The sequence below is a fragment of the Dendrobates tinctorius genome, unplaced genomic scaffold, assembly GCF_039654945.1.
Source record: "Dendrobates tinctorius isolate UK_male_01 unplaced genomic scaffold, ASM3965494v1 ptg000003l, whole genome shotgun sequence".
Classification (NCBI taxonomy): domain Eukaryota; kingdom Metazoa; phylum Chordata; class Amphibia; order Anura; family Dendrobatidae; genus Dendrobates; species Dendrobates tinctorius.
The window spans coordinates 34,113,660-34,135,529 of NW_027361671.1; the positions used below are offsets into that span (position 1 = coordinate 34,113,660).

The following is a 21,870-nucleotide window of genomic DNA, read 5'->3' on the forward strand; positions in this document are numbered from 1 at the left end:
ATTTTTATACACTCATGTTAACGTAGCCATGAGAAAGTCTTGTGAGTCCAGTCATGTCTCAAAGTCTAAAAACTATGCTGGCTCGGAATTGTTGAACAGGAGAACTATGGAAACCAGAAATGCTTAAGCTATTGTCCACTATGACAATCTTTTTGATACCATACTGAAAGTTCTTACTATAAATCTAGGTCAGTTTGTAAACTTGAGAGACCTTTTGGTAGATTCACAAATATTCCGGGAAAAATGGCTTGTTATACTTTCCACTTATCAGGGTGCAGTTTAAAGAGAACCTGTCATCAGGCTTATGCATGTTAAAATAAAGGTATGGCTATATTGGCACTGTCATACTGACTCAATAGATATTTTTAGTGAATAAATACGCATCCTGGTTGTTGTTTAATCATGAGAAGTTTGTGTTTCCTAACCTTTCAGTGCATTGGGACAGGACAGTGGGGCAGGCTCTTCGACTCTGCCCCAGCCTCTCCGCTCTCTGGTGTATTTATCTACTTCCTGTTTTAAATTTCTCACCGGCAACATCCTTAACAGCCGGCAGCACTTGCGCAGATTGATCTTGCAGTAGGCTTCAGTAAAATGGTGCCCGTTTCTTGATGAGCCGAGATCTTAATCTACCCTTGCATCCCCATTTATTGAAGACCGTCGGGAGGTCAATCTGTGCATGCGCTTCAACCAGCGCCATTTTACTAATGGCCATTGTGAGAGTAATGTGTGCAAGCACTGTCTGCTGTTAGAACGTAGATGATGCGAAATTTAAAACAGGAAGAAGATACAGACACAAGAGGCAGCAGAGAGGCTGGGGCAGAGCCGAAAGCCCTACCCACAGTCCCACACTAATGCACTGAAAGCTTAGGATACAGAAATGACTAGTGATGGTTAACCAACAACCAGGATGCTGATTTCTTCCTTGAAGGTGAGTATTGCATCAGTGCATCAGCAACTTTATACTCCTACCTTTATTTTGACATGTATAATCATGATGACAGGTTCTCTTTAATTCCAACAGGAAGGAAGACATTTGCATTATGTAGGACATACTGGGTCAGTCTTTTGGTTGTATGACAGGTTAGAAAAAAAATAATAGATGGAATCTAGAGAGGGGACATACTGTAGATAATGGGTGTCTCTGATTTGTCACAAGGTTGGCAAAGCTGTTCTTAGGAGAGGATGGAGCAGCAGAAGAAAAGGGTGGATGTGCTACAATTAAGGGGCTCGGAATAAATGTGATGCAATGAAGGAGACAGTGTATGTGCTGAAAGGAAAGAAAGTTCAAATGCGAGGTGTGCCAAAAAAACTTCAGAAGGGGGTAGAGATCTCCAGTGGGGGTGCAGAGGGAGAACATTTATGTTACTTCAAGTTACTTAAGTTTCGAGCAAACCTCTGTGCAATCTGACAATATGGCATAAACCAATAGTATGTGCACCTCTGTCTATTATCATTTTGTAATTGGAACAGCTATTGCCAACATATAAAGCCCGATGGTAGGAGCTAATAATCTGCTTCTTTATTTATTTAACTCTTTCCACAAATATCTGTAATAATATGAATGATGAAAAGTGCGCTTTGGTGAAGATAAAATAAAAAAGGAAAAAAGCTCAGAAATGAAAACAAAGATGAAAAGTCTCCACATCAATTTAAAGATTACCATCTGTTTCCACCCGAGATCTATCGTAACTGAACAGTACATTCTTATTACAGACCAGTCATGTGCAAACAGCATTGCTAAATATAAAGTCACACTGTCTCATAATTAAGTCAGAGTCTAAAGTTTATATAGTAAAATAACATATGTTATACATAAAAGTAGACACGGACAAATCCCTGGAGCCAAATAGTCAATTTGCTGAAGAATTGGATTCTTATTCCTAAAATATTGGGCTGTTTTCTAGCCTACAAGGTTCCTATTGCTGGTTTACTGGCCCCTAACTAGTAATTCTAGAAATATGTTTTAGTCTATATAGAAATCGGTGTGGATTATTAGTGAGATTTCCAATGTATAGAATCCAAACTAGGTCACGAATAGTGATTGTTTTTTTTGTCTTACTGTTACATTATAAGACTATTTTCATAACATCTTCAATTATAGCAGTTTTCTGTGAAATATATTTTACTATATTAATAATTTTATATTCTGTATCATTAAAATGTAATGTAAAATAGTTACTTTAAAGACATTGCCTGCGATTAGAAAAAAGGGCTTCAAAAGCAGCACCATGCAAGACTAAGGTCCCCGTCACACATAGCGACTCACCAGTGATCCCGACAACGATATCACCTTTTCAGGATCGCTGGTGAGTTGCTATGTGATCGCTGGTGTGCTGTCAAACAGGCAGCTTCACCAGCGATCAGGACCAGCGACACGCGGGTAACAAGCGACGCACGTCGCTTAGTTACCCGCAGTGTATCTTAGTTACCAGCGCGCTGATGCAGGGAGCTGGTAACCAAGGTACACATCGGGTTTCTAAGGGGCGCGCAGCACTTAGAAACCCGATGTGTACCTTGGTTACCAGCTCCCTGCATCAGTGCGCTGGCAACTAAGGTACACATCGGGTTTCTAGGAACAGCGCACCCCCTTAGAAACCCAATGTGTACCTTAGTTACCAGCTCCTGCTCGCTGGTTGCTGGTCTCCCATCTGTCACACGCAGCGATGCGTGCTGACCAGAGGGAGACCAGCGACCCCAAAAATGTCCAGCCATTTCAACAGCGATCAGCGATACCTGGCAGGTCACTGATAGCTGTCACACACAGCGATCCCGCTGGTGAAATCGCTGTTGTGTCACAAAACTTGTGACTCAGCAGCGAACTTGCTAGCGAGATCGCTGTGTGTGACGGGGGCTTAAGGGCTACGTCTAGTGATGGGTGAGTAGCATTGCTGCTCGGATTTTCCCGAGCATGCTCGGGTGTCCTCCGAGTATTTTGGCGTGCTCGGAGATTTAGTTTTCGTCGATCCAGCTGCATGATTTGCGACTTGCAGACAGGCTGAATTCTACACATGTATTCAAGCTGTCTAGCAGTCACAAATTATGCAGCTGAGGCGACGAAAACAAAATCTCCGAGCACGCCAAAATATTCGGAGACCACCCGAACATGCTCGGGAAAAATTGAGCAACGAGTATACTCGCTCATCACTAGCTACGTCTGGTAGGGTGGGCCATGTCCTGGAAAAGCAAATAAAACAGACTGTCTAATTCTGGACAATCTCTTTAGAATTAAGGCAACAGAAGATTCTTAAAGATGCATATACTGTACTTTTGTTCAAGTATGTCTATTATGCTTATGCATGACACAATGCCACAGATGACAGTCACCTCTTCTTGTTTTTGTACACAAATGAAAATATAGAGTTCAGCTTTTTAGCTATTCTGAATCAGAAAACTTTGGAGATGGCAAATTGTTTTGTATTAAAGTAAAAAAGTTGAGTATTGATGATTTCTGCAATGTAAGTCTCATTCTGTTATGAAAGATGTATTCCAATGAAAATCTTTGTAAAAATGGTCAAATAAGGCAAACTTTAAAAAATTCAATTGCTGCTTTTCAGGTTTTCAAAAATTTCAATATATTTTATTGATAGTATAATATTTATCGGTGTCACGGGAGAAAGCTGGACAAGGTCCCCCATGCCCTCCAACCAAACAGCATTCATTTATTTATGAGTAAATTCAATACCTATGCCCTGTATAATGTTTTTCTATACATAAGAGGTTTAAAAAAACGCATTTATATTGTCCCTGTTTCCTATACTAATAAGGGCTTTGACTAGTCGTTAGGGCGTTAGTTGTCCCAGACTAGTCAGCCCTCTTTCCATGTTATCACACCCCCGTGGGCATGATAACATAATTTGCAGGAGCTGTCATAATCTCCAGCTCCTGCAAATCTTGCGCACATGCATCACACATTTTAGCAGCGTCAATGAATCTCTGAAGCCAGGTGTACGCTTCCTGGCTTCAGAAGCACACTGCACATGGCCAAAAGTCCAGAAGATGGCTTCTGGTCATGCGCAGTACTCCTCTGAAACCGGGAAGTGTACACCTGGCTTCAGAGACGCAGTGACGCTGCCGAAACATTCGGCACATGTGCGTGAGATTTGCTGGGGCTGGCGATGATGACAGCGGTGTGATAACATGAAAAAATGGCTGACTAGTCTGAGGCAACTAATGCTCCACTGACTAGTCAGAGCCCTTATTAACATGGGGGATCTGAAAGGTTCCTTTTTATACTATTCCAGTCTGAAAATAATAATTCTGACAACACTCAAAAAATTATTGAAACGGTCAATTATTTTTTTATTTTTAGACATTCTCTAATTCTATACCTCCATAGAATAATAAATAAAATAAAAAAGTAATCCGGTGCCCAAAGCCCAAGGAATTAGCAATATAAGATCAGTTATTAAAGTTCAAGTGAGATTCTGCTCCTGGTGCCAATGACAATTCTTCTAGTACTTTCCGCCTGGCTAACCTCATTCTGATGAAACACTAAGGGGGGCTCTAAATCACAATCCACATTTTTTTGAGAAACTGGTCCACTCTAGAAGCTGAGTTATGTATTGCTACTCATCCCAAAGGTAGGCCCTCATCAACGTATTTTCTCTCATCCAAGAAGATCGGGCCAATTGTGCAATTTACACTCTGAACAGAGTTTAATTAGAGTGCAATTATAGTGTGATCCAATTTTCTTGGATGAGAAGATGGAAAAAAAAAAAATTCTCCATCCTCTGTCAGTCCATGAAAATCGGACCACACTCAGATATCATCGGTGTGCAGGTCATGGTTTTCCACAGACTCACTGACTTGCATGGTCGAGCGCGATCTGTCAATCGATTCCAACTCGGGCATGCTATTGGTCCAAGGAAAAATCAGACATGTGCACAGCCCCATAGAATAACATTGGTCTGAGTGTGATCTGATGTTTAGTCGGATTGCACTCGGACTGAAAATACGGTGGTGTGAACGACCCTAATTCAGGTGAGTAAAGCTGAACTGCTATACCAACCACAATTCACAAACAAGAGTAAAGCGGTTTCTGTAGTGAAAAGCAAACCTATTTTGTGATATCACACAACTCCCTTAGGTTATAGACACAATGTTGATTTAAAAAAATGTAGCCCAAAGGGGGTTGGTAAAGGAAACATTGAATTTTGGGGCTCAAGCAAAGGATTACACAATTAAAATGTTATTTTGATTTAAATTATCTATTAATTTATCAGTTCCCAAATACATCAATGCCTTAAATGACTATTTTATAAAATAAGATTTTCTGGTAGGATATGGGGCAGTAGCATCAGAAGGAAAATACTATTGTGTTTTGTGAAAATATAGAAGGCAACAGGGTTCAAATCCCACCAAGGACAACATCTGAAAGAAGTTGGTATGTTCTCCCGATGTTTGCGTGGGTTTAGACCGGTTCTCTGGTTTCCTCCCATATTTCAAAAACATACTGATAGGGAATCTAAATTGTGAGCCCCATCAGGGACAGCAATGATGATATCTGTAAAGTATAAGCAAACAGTATTTTCTTGTGACAGACATTGCTGGAATAACTGAAAATATTACTTCTTAAAAGTTAGTCTCTGAATGTGATTTTACAGTTTATAAATAGACAAAATACATATAAATACGTTTCTATATGTATCTTGCAATCATCTTACATCATGGCATGTGTTATAGCCTAGAGCTGCAATCACAATTCTGCATATCATTACTGGAAATAGTTTATAGTTTGTCAACAAGAACCTTGGATCAGATTTATTAATATTGGGTTAGATTTAGAATGAGCAGTATTTTTTTGAAGAAACACCCCCATGAAAGTATCCGCTTAATTTATTGCAGTTAGCATATTATAAAGCACTTTGTACTTACAATTGCTCATTTTGTCTTTCTACCCAGCTAATTCTTCTCTTTTTCATTAGGTCTAAGACATCTCATGATTAAAAACTGACTAGCTGAATCCATATAAGCTATAAGTAGAAAAAGAAAGTTTTTTCTCTGCACGAATCATCCCCTTTTTCAACTCCTGACCCAGTTGCTCCGGCTCCCTTGCCAGGGATCTTGCAGTGATGTTTGAAAAAGAGACTTCATGTTTCTACATAGAGCTTAGCAGGAATAAGCTAGTCAGTCAGTAATCATGTAATGTCATAGACCTAATGGAAAACAGAAGAATTAACTGGGTACAAGGGTAAAATGGGCAAATGTAAGTACACAGTGCTATATAATATGATGACTAAAATATATTAAAATTTCAAAAATGTTGATGGGAGCACTTCATTAAGTCAGATTGTCTCGAGGCTGCGTTGCTGCTTCTTGTATTGCAAGAGAAATCAGATTTATCAGAGTAAAACACAATATTTTATAAATTTGGTCCATTTTTCATGACACTTCTGGGGACAGATGTTTTTCCAATTTGTACACCACATTCTCCTAGTAGAATGAGATATGTGGTTTTTTAAAAGTCATTATTTATCCACAGCGGCACACACCTAAAATCCCAAAAAGTCTGCATGAATATAACAAGCTGTATACAGAATGTACTACATTGGATGCAAAAAAAATTGGAATAAGCTTTTTGGGCTCTTCAGTGGCTGTGATTCTATAAATGAAGTAATCACAGTACCGCAAAGTCTGATACCGAGTCTGATTTTTGAGCAGACATTTGCAGTTGATTTGCTTTGTACATTGGCACTACAGAATAATTGGCACAATTCCTCAGAAATGAACAATTATTGTCACAGGGACTTTAGCTAATATTCTGGCTTAAATACTTTTACATGTGATGACTACATGTGGTAGTACTAACACCTCCATGACTGCACACTGACTAAGTAGGCAGTGCTAAGAAATCTACCAGATAAAGTTTTGAACAACTTTGCCTCTTTATGTAAAACTGTAAAAGATTTTTCAAACTTTTGCATTTGTGGCAAATAAAAGAAATATTTATGTAAACATGAATTACAGATTTTTTTGGCATCAATCTGGTACAATATTGAAATGATTACACCATTGCTCCGCACGAACATAAATAAATATAAATTGCGACTTCTCAATAAATGAATTTAAAATATAACAATATAATAAACTATCGAAAATAAACATAACTGATATACATATATATTCCAGCAGCATAGCTTTTGCAATACTAAATGTACATTAGATTTAAAAATACATCAAATTAAAGAACACAAATAGTTATACAAAATCACTGAAATCTTTGGCACCAAAATTAAGGGCACCTATATTTGGTAACAAAATGTTCTAAAATCGCACAAAACTTAGAAATGTATTTGCTGCTCTACAGTAATACCATGGCTGGTCTGAGGATCAGACTGCACTAATATTTTTAAAGTCCCCATATACATTAAATTAAAGCTGATTAAAATGAATATTTTTAACTAAAACAATGATTGGTCAAGTAAAATCTTGAGACTGAACATTTTAGCTGACCAATCACAGACCGTCATAGTTTGACGTGAAGGGGCTTGTCTGGTCTAAAACTACAAGTTTGCAGTCACTCTATTGCACGCTGTGAGGTTTCTCCTGTGCTGGGATCGCAAGTATGTGATATGCATACTCCGGGCCGCATTCTGACTCAACTGTCTCTGGCCTTGCTCAATACACTTAGATGGGTGCAGCCTTGCTCAATATAGTTAAAATGTGGTTGGGAGTATGCATATCACATATTTGTGGTCACGTGAGTGCCCTCACAGGAGAATCCTCATGACTCGCAATGTGAGAATTCACAAGTCTGCCGTCAGATAGAGTGAAGGCAGACTTGCAGTTTTACACCACTTTAAGTTGACCATGTTTGATTTTTTTCATTTGAAAGTCAGTCAAAATATATTTCTTGGCCATGTTCGAAGAAAGATGAAGAATCTTTCTCGGTCAGAATATTCCCATATTCCCAGATACGGTAGATCTTCTGGTATCAAGCATGTTTGGCCAGGTTGGTAGACTATATGGGGAAATATGGACTAAATTATGCATAGTTTCTACTGTATAATGATTGTTTGTTAAACTATTGTTGTTTAGTTGAAACTGTTTACTGCCATCAACTAAAATCTCATGTGTATGGGGGCTCTTAAAATGACTTCAAACTCATCCTACTACATTCCTTCTCTATTCCCGAAAAGACTTTTAAAGCTGGGTTTACACACACGGATTTCTGACTAAGCCAACCAATTTTACCAAAACTAAATTTATTCTGAGTTTCACACAAAATGTTTTTAAGAAAATTTTCTTCTTCCTCATGAGCTTTGGATGTCCTAAGCTGAGCCTTTTCTATTTCCTATTATTGGAGTTAAGTTGGACATATTTTAGACGCCATTTAGACACCACATCATGATTGACAGCCATTTATTTCCTGGCAGATGGGACAGTTTTCAATAAGATTAATTGGCCATGTTCACATGAAAAATTTTACCAGATTGACTTTAGCAGAAACGGGTCAGATATCTGTATGAGTAAAAGCACCAAAACGCCTATATATACAAAACAAGAAAGTGGACCAATCACCAACGCAAGACTGCAGCTTTGCTATAAGACTGAACATAGGTACACACTCTATTGTCATGTGTTCTTCCAGGTCTGTCGGTGTATTGATGGTACATTATTCTAATCCACTAATTGTAATGGGCCTGTCACACTAAGCGATATCACTAGCAATGTCGCTATAACGTCAATGTTTTTTGTGACGTTATAGCGATATTGCTAGCGATATCGCTATGTGTGATACTTACCTCCGACTGCTCCCCCGCTGGTTATCGCTGATGGCGTGAGAACGTCCTGAACCGTTTCTCGTCATCAGCTTCCTGCTGGGCTTCCTGCTGTGGAGACGAGCGACGCTTGGACGCAGGCGGGAGGACGCCAGGATCGCCTCGTCTGACAAGTAAGTAGCGACCCCCGACCCCTGCGATGTCGCTGGTGAGATCTGCCTGTGTGGCAGCTCACTAGCAACCACTTAGCGATGCACCAGCGATCCTGACTGCGTCATATCGCTGGTCGGGATTGCTGGTGCATCGCTAAGTGTGACAGTACCCTAACGCTAAAATGGCAAACTTTCCAACAACATCAGATGTAGCAGTGTTTAAAACTGATAGCACAGAATCATCAATGCTAGGCATCTAATTCCAATCTATAAATGATGTCCTGCCCATTCTAAACAGTTTAGTTGTCTGCCACTTATTTGCAAATCACGTGTTCTACAAAGGGCAGACCCATTCAACCTCAATGATCATGCTAGAGAGTCTATACCAAGTGACTTTTTTGTCTCTTACTCTTGTGACATTCTTATTATTTCTACTCTACAAAAAAGTTTAGAAAAATTACAAATTTATATTACAAGGGCAATCAAAATGATCGGTCTAACAGCAAAACGGAATCCACATAAATATTGATTGAGATGTGAATGTAAACTAGGTGCCTTAAGTTTTTTTTTTTTTAACAACCATAATGGATCACTTGCACTTCCATCACATAAGCATAGACTTATCTTCATTCTTCCAGTTCAAGTGATTGTAATTTCTGGTCTTGTAAACACTAGTAATACATTCGAATTTTCAACTCAGTGGCACTCCGAACCAAGCATCTTCCCATAACACTGGTTTATAGCACCTTGCATGTCAACTAGAACCCATGTGTGAACAGGTTTTTTTTTAAATGCCACATCATATTCTCTTCCATTAAAAAGAGCACAGCTCTAAACATATCCTGAAGAAATCTCAACTGAGATGCTTTACTGATTGCATTTTAGAAAACTTTATTGCTGTTCACATTTTCCAGTAGTAAGTTTTAGCGCCCCTTTGTTATGTAATAAGTTCAATGTCTTGAATTCAAGTGGCATCCTGTGGGGGCCGGCATTAGAAAAATATTTGTATTTCAGCTCATCGTAATAATGATATTTTACTAGGTTTCCATAAACATCCTTGGGGAAAGGCCAAAATCCATAAAGATGAATTTCATCGCAAAACCGTGTAGCCAGTGTGTACATTAGAAGGCCAGTGCTGGGTCTCTTGATTTGGACCTTGTTTGTTAACCAGTACCTGAAGAAAAGAACAGAAGACAGAATTAGGAGAGGACTGAGCATTTGCAAAAATATTCAGAACGTCACTTTATAGTAACCAAGAGGAAAAAAAATTAACAAAGCAAATGTAAAATATGCATATCACTTCTACTATATTACAGCAAGTTTCAATTTTTGGGCTAAATCATTTTCTCCAGTGGTGCTTAATTAAGAAACATACAACAGAGATAAAAAAATCCAACTGTTATCAACTCTTACATTTTGCATTTGCTCATTACTGGTACTGTACTTCATATACAGTAGCCAAAAAAATAATTCAGCATTGCTGAGGTCCATAACAACCTGTACAATAAAACTGTTTAATTATTTATTTCAGATGATGAACACCACAAAAAATAAATTTGAAAAAAAAAATCCAGTATGGTTTTTTTATGTTTACCCTGCTAAGCAAAAAACTAAAATAAAAAGTGATGAAAGAGTTAAATGCATCCTCAAATCTGATACAAAATGAAGTTTGTTATGCAAAAATCAAAACCATAACATCATATTAAACGAAAAAACAAATGCCATTAGCAGTAAAGCCTGTACAAAGTACATGAGTATGTACTATATACAGGTGCTTCTCACAAAATTAGAATATCATCAAAAAGTTAATTTATTTTCGTTCAATACAAAACGTGAAACTCATATATTATATAGAGTCATTACAGAGTGATCTATTTCAAGTGTTTATTTCTGTTAATGTTGATTATGGCTTACAGCCAATGAAAACCCAAAAGTCATTATCTCAGTAAATTAGAATACTTTATAACACCAGCTTGATAAATGATGTTAAAATCTGAAATGTTGGCCTACTGAAATGTATGTTCAGTAAATGCACTCGATACTTGGTTGGGGCTCGTTTTGCATTGATCACTTCATCAATGCGGTGTGGCATGGAGGCGATCAGCTTGTGGCACTGCTGAGGTGTTATGGAAGCCCAGGTTGCTTTGATAGCAGCCTTCAGCTTGTCTGCATTGCTGGGTCTGGTGTCTCTCATCTTCCTCTTGGCAATACCCCATAGATTCTCTATGGGGTTATGGTCAGGTGAGTTTGCTGGCCAATCAAGCACATACTGTTGTTTTAAACCAGGTATTGATACTTTTGGCAGTGTGGACAGGTGCCAAGTTCTGTTGGAGAATTAAATTTCTGTCTCCAAAAATCTTGTCGGCAGAGGGAAGCATAAAGTGCTCTGAAATGTCCTGGTAGATGGCTGTGCTGAATTTGCTCTTGATAAAACACAGTGGACCTACACCAGCACAAGTCTCCCCAAACAATCACTGATTGTGGAAACTTCACACTAGACCTCAAGCAGCTTGGATTGTGTGCCTCTCCACGCTTAATCCAGACTCTGGAACCTTAATCTCCAAATGAAATGCAAAATTTTCTTTCATGTGAAAACAACACCTTGGACCAATGGGTAACAGTCCAGTTCTTTTTCTCCTTGGCCCAGGTAAGACGCTTCTGACGTTGTCTATTGGTCATGAGTGGCTTTACACAAGAAATGTGACACTTGTAGCCCATGTCCTGGCTATTTCTGTGTGTGGTGACTCTTGAAGCAATGACTCCAGCAGCAGTCCACTCCTTGTGAATCTCCCCCAAATTTTTGAATGTTATTTTGGTAACAACCCTTTCAAGTCTGCAGTTATCCCGGTTGCTTGTGCACCTTTTTCTACCACACTTTTTCCTTCCACTTAACTTTCCACTAATATGCTTGGATACAGCACTCTGTGAACAGCCAGCTTCTTCAGCAATCACCTTTTGTGACTTACCCTCCTTGTGGAGTGTGTCAATGACTGCCTTCTAGACATCTGTCATTCAGCAGTCTTCCCCATGATTGTGGAGCCTACTGAAACAGACTAGGGGACCTTTTTAATTGCTTAGGAAGCCTTTGCAGGTGGTTTTTGTTAAGTATTCTAACTTACTGAGATAATGACTTTTGGGTTTTCATCAACCATCAACATTACCAGAAAAAAACAATTGAAATAGATCACTCTGTAATAACTCTATATAATATGAGTTTCACTTTTTGTATTGAAGAACTGAAAGAAATTAACTTTTTTATGAAATTCTAATTTTGTGAGAAGCACCTGTATATAATAATATATGCAGAGAAAAGGATCCATTGGCAGTACATATACCCACACATAGTACAACAGAATAGCCCAATACCTTACAGAGAATAAATGGCAGTATCTTATATTGATAATCTGCCATAATATATAGTTCCACTCCATGCATACGAATATATTTACGAGAATAGGAGTGATTGAATCCAAGAGGATTTATTTAATATCAAGCAAATTGCCAGTTTATTAGTACAAAAACACATAAAAATATGTAACAATCATAGCACAGTTGCACATAGTATATGACGTCAAAAGCCAGGAGAAATATGTGGGGATAATCAACAAGGCACCATCATGCTGAAGCTCATTGTGAGGGTATAGCCCCTGAATGAAAACCCGCTATCTCTATAGAGTATTGTCAAGATCATAGTAGGTCAGTAGTGGCGGTAGGGCCCCACACAAAAGCTCAGTATGCATAGAAGATGGTAACAGTGTAACACGTTCCACAGTGCGTCATTATACCCAAATGGAAAGGTAGCCAAAAGACAGGAACGTTTACCTAATGGTGCACAAGTCCCCCAGGTGGTGACACGAACGCTCCGACGCGCGTTTCGCGCTTCCCAATAGCGCTTTATCAAGGAGCTGTATCTGGTACTGGCGCAGGACCTTTTGTATCCATGGTGATAGTCACATGTCTACCCATGTGACGTGAATACATCAATCGTCAGTGGCCATAGCGGCGCATGCGTCGTGACGTCATCCGGCTTACACACATGAAGATAAGCGCACAGCACCGGCCGCAGGCACAGGGACTCAGGGTCACATGATGTTTGGATATCGTACTGGAACCCCCTCCTATGAAGATGGGATTATACTACTAAGATGTTGTTTACATTAATGATTCCATAGTTGATCTGTGTGGGGTCTGGGGCTAAAATTGTATTTATTCAATGTTTTATGTTTAACACATATATATGTTATATGTTATATGGGTATGTATCTATTAACGGTCTTTAATGTTGTATGTGGTTTTATACACTTTTCATGTAGTCACATATATATGGTAAATTTTGCCCATGGTGATACTATCATCTTGCGGCCGTGCGCATGCGCTCTGTGCCTTCTGTGTCTCCCTGCATGGAGGTGGCGCCCTTCTGTGCCGTCAGCGCGGGCGCTGGTGACCCTGAGTCCCTGTGCCTGCGGCCGGTGCTGTGCGCTTATCTTCATGTGTGTAAGCCGGATGACGTCACGACGCATGCGCCGCTATGGCCACTGACGATTGGTGTATTCACGTCACATGGGTAGACATGTGACTATCACCATGGATACAAAAGGTCCTGCGCCAGTACCAGATACAGCTCCTTGATAAAGCGCTATTGGGAAGCACGAAACGCACGTCGGAGCGTTCGTGTTACCACCTGGGGGACTTGTGCACCATTAGGTAAACGTTCCTGTCTTTTGGCTACCTTTCCATTTGGGTATAATGATGTACTGTGGAACGTGTTACACTGTTACCATCTTCTATGCGTACTGAGCTTTTGTGTGGGGCCCTACCGCCACTACTGACCTACTATGATCTTGACAATACTCTATAGAGATAGTGGGTTTTCATTCAGGGGCTATACCCTCACAATGAGCTTCAGCATGATGGTGCCTTGTTGATTATCCCCACATATTTCTCCTGGCTTTTGACGTCATATACTATGTGCAACTGTGCTATGATTGTTACATATTTTTATGTGTTTTTGTACTAATAAACTGGCAATTTGCTTGATATTAAATAAATCCTCTTGGATTCAATCACTCCTGTTCTCCTGAATATATATACCCACACATACCTATGTGCTCTCTGCAGTCATTACTGCTTGTGGCATTTGTTTTTTCATTCATTATAATTCTTTGGTTTAGTTTATAGGACTGTTAAAAGAACTATAATAAAGTTGTGATTTTATGTGATTTTTTTCCATTAGTCGATCTGCAGATTGCCTTAAAAATAAATATAATGAACCCCTCTATAAAAAAAAGATTTTTCAGAAAAAGAAGATTCTCTTCTGCATCATTAATAAAATAAAAAAATATAGAAATGTGGTATTACCATAATCATATCGAGCCATAGAATAAAGGTAACATGTTAATTATATTGTAAATGCTGTAAAAACTATATCTGGAAATGTTTTTTTACTTTTTATTGTTTTATTGACAGTTTTTTATTCAGTCTTAAAAAAAAACGGAACAAAGTGCATGTATGCAAAAATGGCAGTGCTGAAAGCTACAGTTGGTCCTGAAAAACAAACCTGAATAAAACTCCTTTTTTGTGCAAAAAAAGTAACACAAACTATATAAATTTGGTATCATCAACAATTGTAATAATTGTTTTGACCCACAGAATAAAGATGACATGTCAATTATACTTAAAGGTGAACAGTACTTAAAAAAACACACAAAAAATGTATAACCAAAAATTGCTGTGCCTTTGATGACTTCACCTCTCAAAAAGTCTAAAACGATTATCAAAAAGACATACATACCACAAAACTGTTCCAATCAAAACATCTTGCATTGAAAGAATTTAGAAATTACACTGCTCCATTAATTAATGGAAAAATATTAACCTAGCTATCAAAATATGATGACTTAAACTATTTGAAAAAAAATCATTTTTTTTTATTTATAGTACAAAGTATAAAATAAATCTATATAAATTTGTTATTGCCATTATTGTGCGGACCAATAAAATTAAGACATTACTTGTGTAGCATGTTGAATGGCACAAAATTTGAAATAAAAAATACAACGATCAAATTAGCTTTGGGCTTGGCATTCACTCAAGCCCAGGCCTTATGGCCGCAAACAGCCCTTGCTTGCCTTGAATGAACACCAGGCCAGAGATGTGGCACAACAGGCAAGAAACAGATGATGTAGCCTGCGAGGTGGGCGCTGAGGCGAGTATGAGGTTTTTTTATAACATTTTAAAAAAAACACCATACTCTCCTTTCTGCCCCACCCTGCATCCTGGGTGTACCCTGCTCCCTTTGCAGGTCTCTCTACCTCTGTTGTGTAGGATCTTTGGTGCACTGTTCACTTTGGGCAGGGATTTCTGTCTACCAGAGAACGCAGAGGCCTGCTCGGATCTGAAAGTCCTGGCCTAGAGTGAACATTGGGCAGGACATGTGGCACCATGGAGGCGTGGAGAACTGGATACCGGACATGGAGCTACAGGGGCGGTCACAGAGGTGATCTACGATGTGAGCTTTTTTTTCTTTTTACATCTCATGTTTGTTATGTTCTAGAGTCTTGAAAGGGAACATTCAATTTGCGAAGATTAGCTTTGCTGCAAATCAAATTTCCTGGGAAAATCCATGAGATTTGGTGAATTCAAATTTTGTCAGATCCGCTAATCTCTAGAGCTGGACAAAGCATGCAAAGCAGTTTAATGTAGCTAACAAGAGTACATTTCTGGGGCAGGTACATTGCAGAAGCTCCTGCTCTCAATGTTAATAGTGGCAGATGGAGTTGACTAATGGGAGCAGTAGTCTCATCAGGTGACACCAGTGACTGGAGGTAAACTTTATACTTTCAATCACAGCTGAGTGCTCACGCTGTCTGTTGACAAGGTGGGAATAATGGATCTCTGACCAGCAGTTATGATTTTAACACCAACCAGAAGCGGTGTTTGATGTTTCCTGGTGAAGTCCATATTTGGTGCCTGAACAGTAGGTGTTCAGTACAGAAACCAAACTTTACTGTTTTCCAGAACACTACTTTTCCTTTAATCCATATTGTGCTTACTGAGCTAATCCACACATGCCTAATGTCCCTCACAATGCATATAAGGTACCAAATTCTCACATCTATGTTCGGCATTCTGAGTATGGTCCATGATGAATGAACCAGCTGTGGGTCTTCAGAGAGCTTCACAAGCATATAGGGCTGTTGAGCTGCAATCAGGAGACAGCAGCTCCATGCATCGTGGGCCATACTCATACCACAAAACACAGATGACTAACTCCAGCCTTACTGTGCAAAGAGGATTTTTGCTTCTGTAGATTGAGTAGTTGCATTGCAATAATGTATTTTTGATTTAGACACTAAAGTAAAATTGTCTAGAAAAAAATATTTAAAAACATCAAGTGTTTCAAGAGCTTAAAAATTAAAGGTCTCTTGCTTTAATGAGCATGTAGTAAAAAAAAAATTAAAGTCTGTTTGATTAATAATCCACAATGTGTTAACAGAACTGATGAACTGAAACCTTTTTATACAGTCCTTTGATATAAACTTCATACGTTTATCTGTACTAACACTTTATCTAGCAGAGCACAACTGAAGAGATTCTCTTCTAGATCATCATAAGAATTTCATTTACATGTCTTCTTGACTTTTTCTAACATCCATATTGTGAAAGCTTATGTAATGAAATACCCAGAAGAAATGATACATTTGTCTACTAAAAGGTGTAATAACTGAGAAGAGTGTCTTTGGTACCTGAGATTCTTTTCTTCAAGTTGTAATAATCCACAACAAAGTACAAAAAATTGAAAACATGTGCCACTTTAGAAGATAAGAGAGCAGACACTACCATCAGGAAGCTTATCCATTCAGCAAGGGTATTGTTATATATGATATTTGGACAAAGTTATCTAAGTTTTGCAGCTGTCAATTTTCAAACAACACAAAAAAAATACCAATATTCATAAAGCGCATTCTAACTTTTATATTCTATATCTAACCCTTACATCAACACTCTCACAAACCTCTTGTCATCTCCAACATTTCCTTCATCAGAATGCAAATTGCCTCAGAGAGAAAGAGGACTTGAACTCTATAGCGCCACCTGTTGGAAGTAGAGATCCTACAAGTCACAATCGACCCTTTAACGAGTCTTGCAATATGACTTAGGATTAAAGCCAAATCAGAATCTCAATTTGCAGACACAGTGTTTCGGGCTATTGGCCCTCGTCAGTGGAAAGTATGAGAACTGATTTGGCTAGGTGAGAGGCTCTGGACTGGAGTCTAAGGGGTAAGTGCTAAATGAGCAGTTATTGTAGCAGTGCATGATGGCTGCAGTTTCATCCTTTGCGACCTGCTTTAAGAAAAAAAACAACTCTTCCAACAAGCCTGAATAGATATGATGAGTAGCAATTTTTATTTTTTTTTTAGCCTCTGCAGTCATACCGTTTTTTGTGTGAAGATGAAATGGTTTTATTTGTCAGTTATTTTTGGGAGTTTATATTAATTACTGTGCAATTGATATTCATTTTATTTTATAATCTCTATATATAAAAATCAATGTGTGTGTGTGTATCACCAACCAATCACGAAGCATCTTTCATTTCACCAGAGCTGTTCAAAAGAAGCTAAGCTATGATTGGTTGCTATGACCAACAGTTTTCCTTGCAACCAATCACTAAGCATCTCTCATTTCACCAGAGCTGGTTAACAGTAGCTGAGCTGTGATTGGTTGCTATGTGCAAGTTTTCCCACTTGACAACACCTCAGCAGACACTGACATGGTGGGAGAAATCTAGCATCCCCAGGAACATAAGCTCCAACCATCGTCTGTCCCCCAGAAAGGAGCAGTGAGTACATGACAGAAATGAATCCCCCCTCCCGTGTGGTATCATTAAGTGACACACATGAATGTAGGAAAGTGCACATATTAAATGTCATGTGGATTTAATATTTTCTCAGACACTTTTATGCATTATTGATGTGTTACTGTGATCTGATGCTGTGAGTTTTTTTTAAAGTGCTACTTTCCCCATAATTCACCTGAATATACCCATATAACATGTAATGCTTTTCCCATAACAACCCATTAAATATGATACTATACTGCATACAGATGCTGTACATCAATGAGCAACTCAGCCGGACAAATTACAAGCTGACCTGGGATCTTAGTGAACCATGTTTCTGTGCAATTTCACTATTCTACTTTTACTGGCTTTGACGAGAAGATGTGGGATATTAGGGATAGTAGTCCGGTAGCTCTGGCTGACAGGATGATGTGGGATATTAGGGGAAGTAGTCCGGTAGCTCTGGCTGACGGGATAATGTGGAATATTATAGTGAATGTGGCTATGCGGAGTGGGCGGGGCTCTACACTCAACTTTATATATATAACGATGTGGGATATTAGGGGCAGTAGTCCGGCGGCTGTGACGGAATGATGTGGAATATTAGGGGTAGTAGTCCGGTGGCTCTGGCTGATGGGACGATGTGGGATATTAGGGGTAGTAGGTCGGTGGCTTTGATGGGATGATCTGGGATATTAGGGGTAGTAGTCCGGTGGCTATGGCTGACGGGATGATGTGGGATATTAGTAGTCCGGTGGCTCTGGCTGACGGGACGGTATGGGATATTAGGGGTACTAGATCGGTAGCTCTGGCTGACGGGATGATGTGGGATATAATAGTGAATGTGGCTATGCGGCATGGGCGTGGCTATACACTCAGCTTTGCACAATAACTAACCGTAACCGTAGTTAGTTACTATGCATGGGCAGCGCCGGGCTCTTCAGCTAGTGAAAATATAAAAAGAAAACTCTTTTTAGGGGAGTATTATTCTTATTTTTACACTGTTTACGTTTCATACTGAATAACCTGATGAATAAACTTTTCTGGTTATTATAGTATGTTGTATACTAAACAGTAGCATTTTTTAAATTATTTTCTGGGGGATAGAATTGCTTTTTTTTATTTTTCATTTTTCTCTTACATTTTCTATTTTCATGTATTTGTTACATAATACGTTCCACAACAGGTGAAAATAAAAAAACACTATTTTAATTTTCTTGCTCAGTTTTTCACTGAAAAGGAGGCATTAGAGTAAAATATCCCATGCTGTTTCAAAAGTTACAGCTAAGTTGATCTGGAACTGTTAAGTCCCAGCAGCTGTGCTATATCTGGCAGACGCACAGTAATCATGTAATCGCTGGGACAAAAAGAAGCATCCAGATTGCTGATACTTCCATTTACTACATATTGTTCAATAATTACTATGTAGCCTACATTTAAAGCCAGAACCAGTGACAAACTGCTTCTGTCTTCCTCCCAGGGTCTTCAGCTAGCTCCGAAAGCCGGAGACCTGACTTGTTAGGTTACAGGTGAAGGAATGACTATGCAGGTTATCAAATGACAAATAATAATAATAATAAATTTTATTTCTATAGCGCCGACATATTCCGCAGCGCTTTACATTTCAGAGGGGACTTGTACAGACGATAGACATTACAGCATAACAATAATTACATAGATCATAACAGATACCAAGAGGAATGAGGGCCCTGCTCACAAGCTTAATCTATGAGAAAAAAAAGGGAGACATGAAAGGTGGTTGGTAACAATTGCCCTGATTATTTGGACCAGCCATAATGTTAAGTGTGCAACAGTACAGACACAGAGGGCTAATAGATGCATAAAGCATGTGGGAACATGATGCGGGGAACCTGGTTATGGTAAAATTTTTGACTGTGCCACACAGGGATAGTTAGGTTAATGTGTTGAGGTGGTAGGCCAGTTTGAATAAATGCGTTTTCAGGGCACGCTTAAAATTGTAGGGATTTGGGACTAATCGTTGTGACCTGGGGAGTGCATTCCAAAAAATTGGTGCAGCACGTGTATAGTCTTGGAGACGGGAGTGGGAGGTTCTGATTATTGAGGATGCTAACCTCAGGTCATCAGCAGAATGGAGGGCACGGGTAGGGTGGTAGACTGAAACAAGGGAGGAGATGTAGGGTGGTGCTGAGCCATGGAGAGCTTTGTGGGTGAGGGTAATGAGCTTGTACTGGATTCTGGAGTGGATGGGTAGCCAGTGTAAGGACTGACACAAGGTAGAGGCATCGGTGTAACGAATGGCGAGGAATATGATCCTGGCTGCGGCATTCAAGACAGATTGGAGGGGGGAGAGTTTTGTAAGAGGGAGACCGATTAGAAGAGAGGTACAATAGTCTAGATGAGAATGAATAAGAGAAACAGTAAGAGTATTTGCGGAATCAAAAGTAAGAAAAGGTCGAATTCTAGAAATGTTTTTGAGGTGCAGATAACAAGAGCGAGCCAGTGATCGGATGTGGGGGGTCGAATGAAAGTTCGGATTCAAGTATGACCTCAAGACAGCGGGCATGTTGCTGGGGAGTAATAGTGGAACCACAAACAGAAATGGCAATGTCAGGTATAGGTACATTAGTAGAGGGAGGAAACACAAGGAGTTCAGTCTTTGACAGGTTCAGTTTCAGATATAGTGAGGACTAGAGATGAGCGACTTTGCCTTTTTTCGGGTCGAGTCGGGTTTCATGAAACCCGACTATCTCAAAAGTCAGGTCGAACGCAATCGGCCGATTATCGTGAAAAGTCGAAGGCCGACTGAAACACGAAACCCAATGCAAGTCAATGGGGAACCAAGGTCGGCAGTGAGTGGAGGACAGGAAACACACCTACAGTGCCCATTTTAATGCCAAAAACATCAATTATTATTACTTAAGCTTGTCAACCTTAATTTACTTCATAATAATAGTTAGGCATTGAAAATTGGGGGTTATTTGGCTAAAGTTGTGGGGGGGGGGGCTGGCTCCAGATTTTCGTGGGCCCTGGGCAAAAGAGTGTCACTGGGCTCCTTTAACACATGCCACAATTCATGCTCCTCTGATACGGCAGAGAAATAGCAGTATAGTACAATGAAAAATACTTCACTTCTTACATCTTATGACTGATATCCATTTTAAATTCTCCAATAGCTCCAAAAACGGACAGTATATTACTCCATACAGTATTATGGCCACCGCATAGTGCGCTATACAGAGTAATGAGGCCCATATATTTCTCCATATAGAATCATTGGTCCCATATAATGTTTGAAACAGTATATGATGTGCTCCACAAAATGCTACAGTATATTTTGGTCCCCATGGATGAAGCTCCACTGTCTTAAGGGCCCAAATAATGCTCCATATATAATGGGCCCCATTTCTAATGCTCCAGTGTATAATGGGCCCTGTAAATGCTGCTCCAGTGTCTGATGTCCACCTTTGGAATGCTCCAGTCCAGTGTATGGTGGGCCTCATATATCATACTCCAGAATATAGTGCTCCCCAAAAATTGCTGTCCCAACATTGAAAACAATTAAATAAGTCTCCTCGCTAGGGAATCCCTGTACTAGTCTGGACTCCTCCTCGTCCCCATCTTCCATCTCAGTGCACTTGGACTGTTTAGACAGAGGGCGCACAGACGTGATGTCATCGCGCTCTCTGACCAGAATGTCGCTGTCAGGAAACGCGGAAGATGTCACGGTGGTGGAGCAGGGAGAGGTAAGTATTTCAATGTGTCTGATGGCGGGTGGGCCCTCCCACCGGCAGAGACACTTTTGCGTACTATGAGGGGCCCTGTGCCAGTGCCGTCGCCCATGAGTATGCCCCTCCACCTGCTCAAGGAACCTGCACTTTCATCTGCACCTTCCTCTTTTTCACCGTGTAAGGTGATATAGTATACGGGAAGGGGAAACTGAGTTTCATCAGGGTCAGATTCTGGCTGTGTAGAATGCGAGTGGACTGTAGTGGTCTGGGTCAATGTACTAGCAGAATCATCTAGCAGTGGCTGGGCATCAGTGCACTTGTGGTGCCCCCAGGAGTACGGTCACCACAGTGGCATTACCTTCCTCCTAGGGAGTGTGATGTCATGCTTGGGAGCAATGAAGGATCTCTCTAGCAGTTAAACCAACACACAACACAGTTCCCACTCCAGG

General features: G+C 39.7%; 1 protein-coding gene and 1 long non-coding RNA gene across 2 annotated transcripts in view; one reads left to right on the forward strand and one right to left on the reverse strand.

Annotated features, from left to right (window-relative positions):
• The window catches only part of LOC141049220 (uncharacterized), a 232,835-nt gene that overhangs the window by 58,241 nt on the left and 152,724 nt on the right, over window positions 1–21,870 (forward strand). The gene's annotated exons all lie outside the window — the stretch shown is intronic.
• Window positions 6,866–21,870, reverse strand: part of ST8SIA4 (ST8 alpha-N-acetyl-neuraminide alpha-2,8-sialyltransferase 4) — a 291,424-nt gene continuing 276,419 nt past the window's right edge. Inside the window, exon 5 of the mRNA XM_073545267.1 lies at window positions 6,866–10,046. Coding sequence (XP_073401368.1) covers window positions 9,764–10,046 — 283 coding nt within the window. The 3' untranslated portion in view covers window positions 6,866–9,763. The remainder of the gene's footprint in view (window positions 10,047–21,870) is intronic.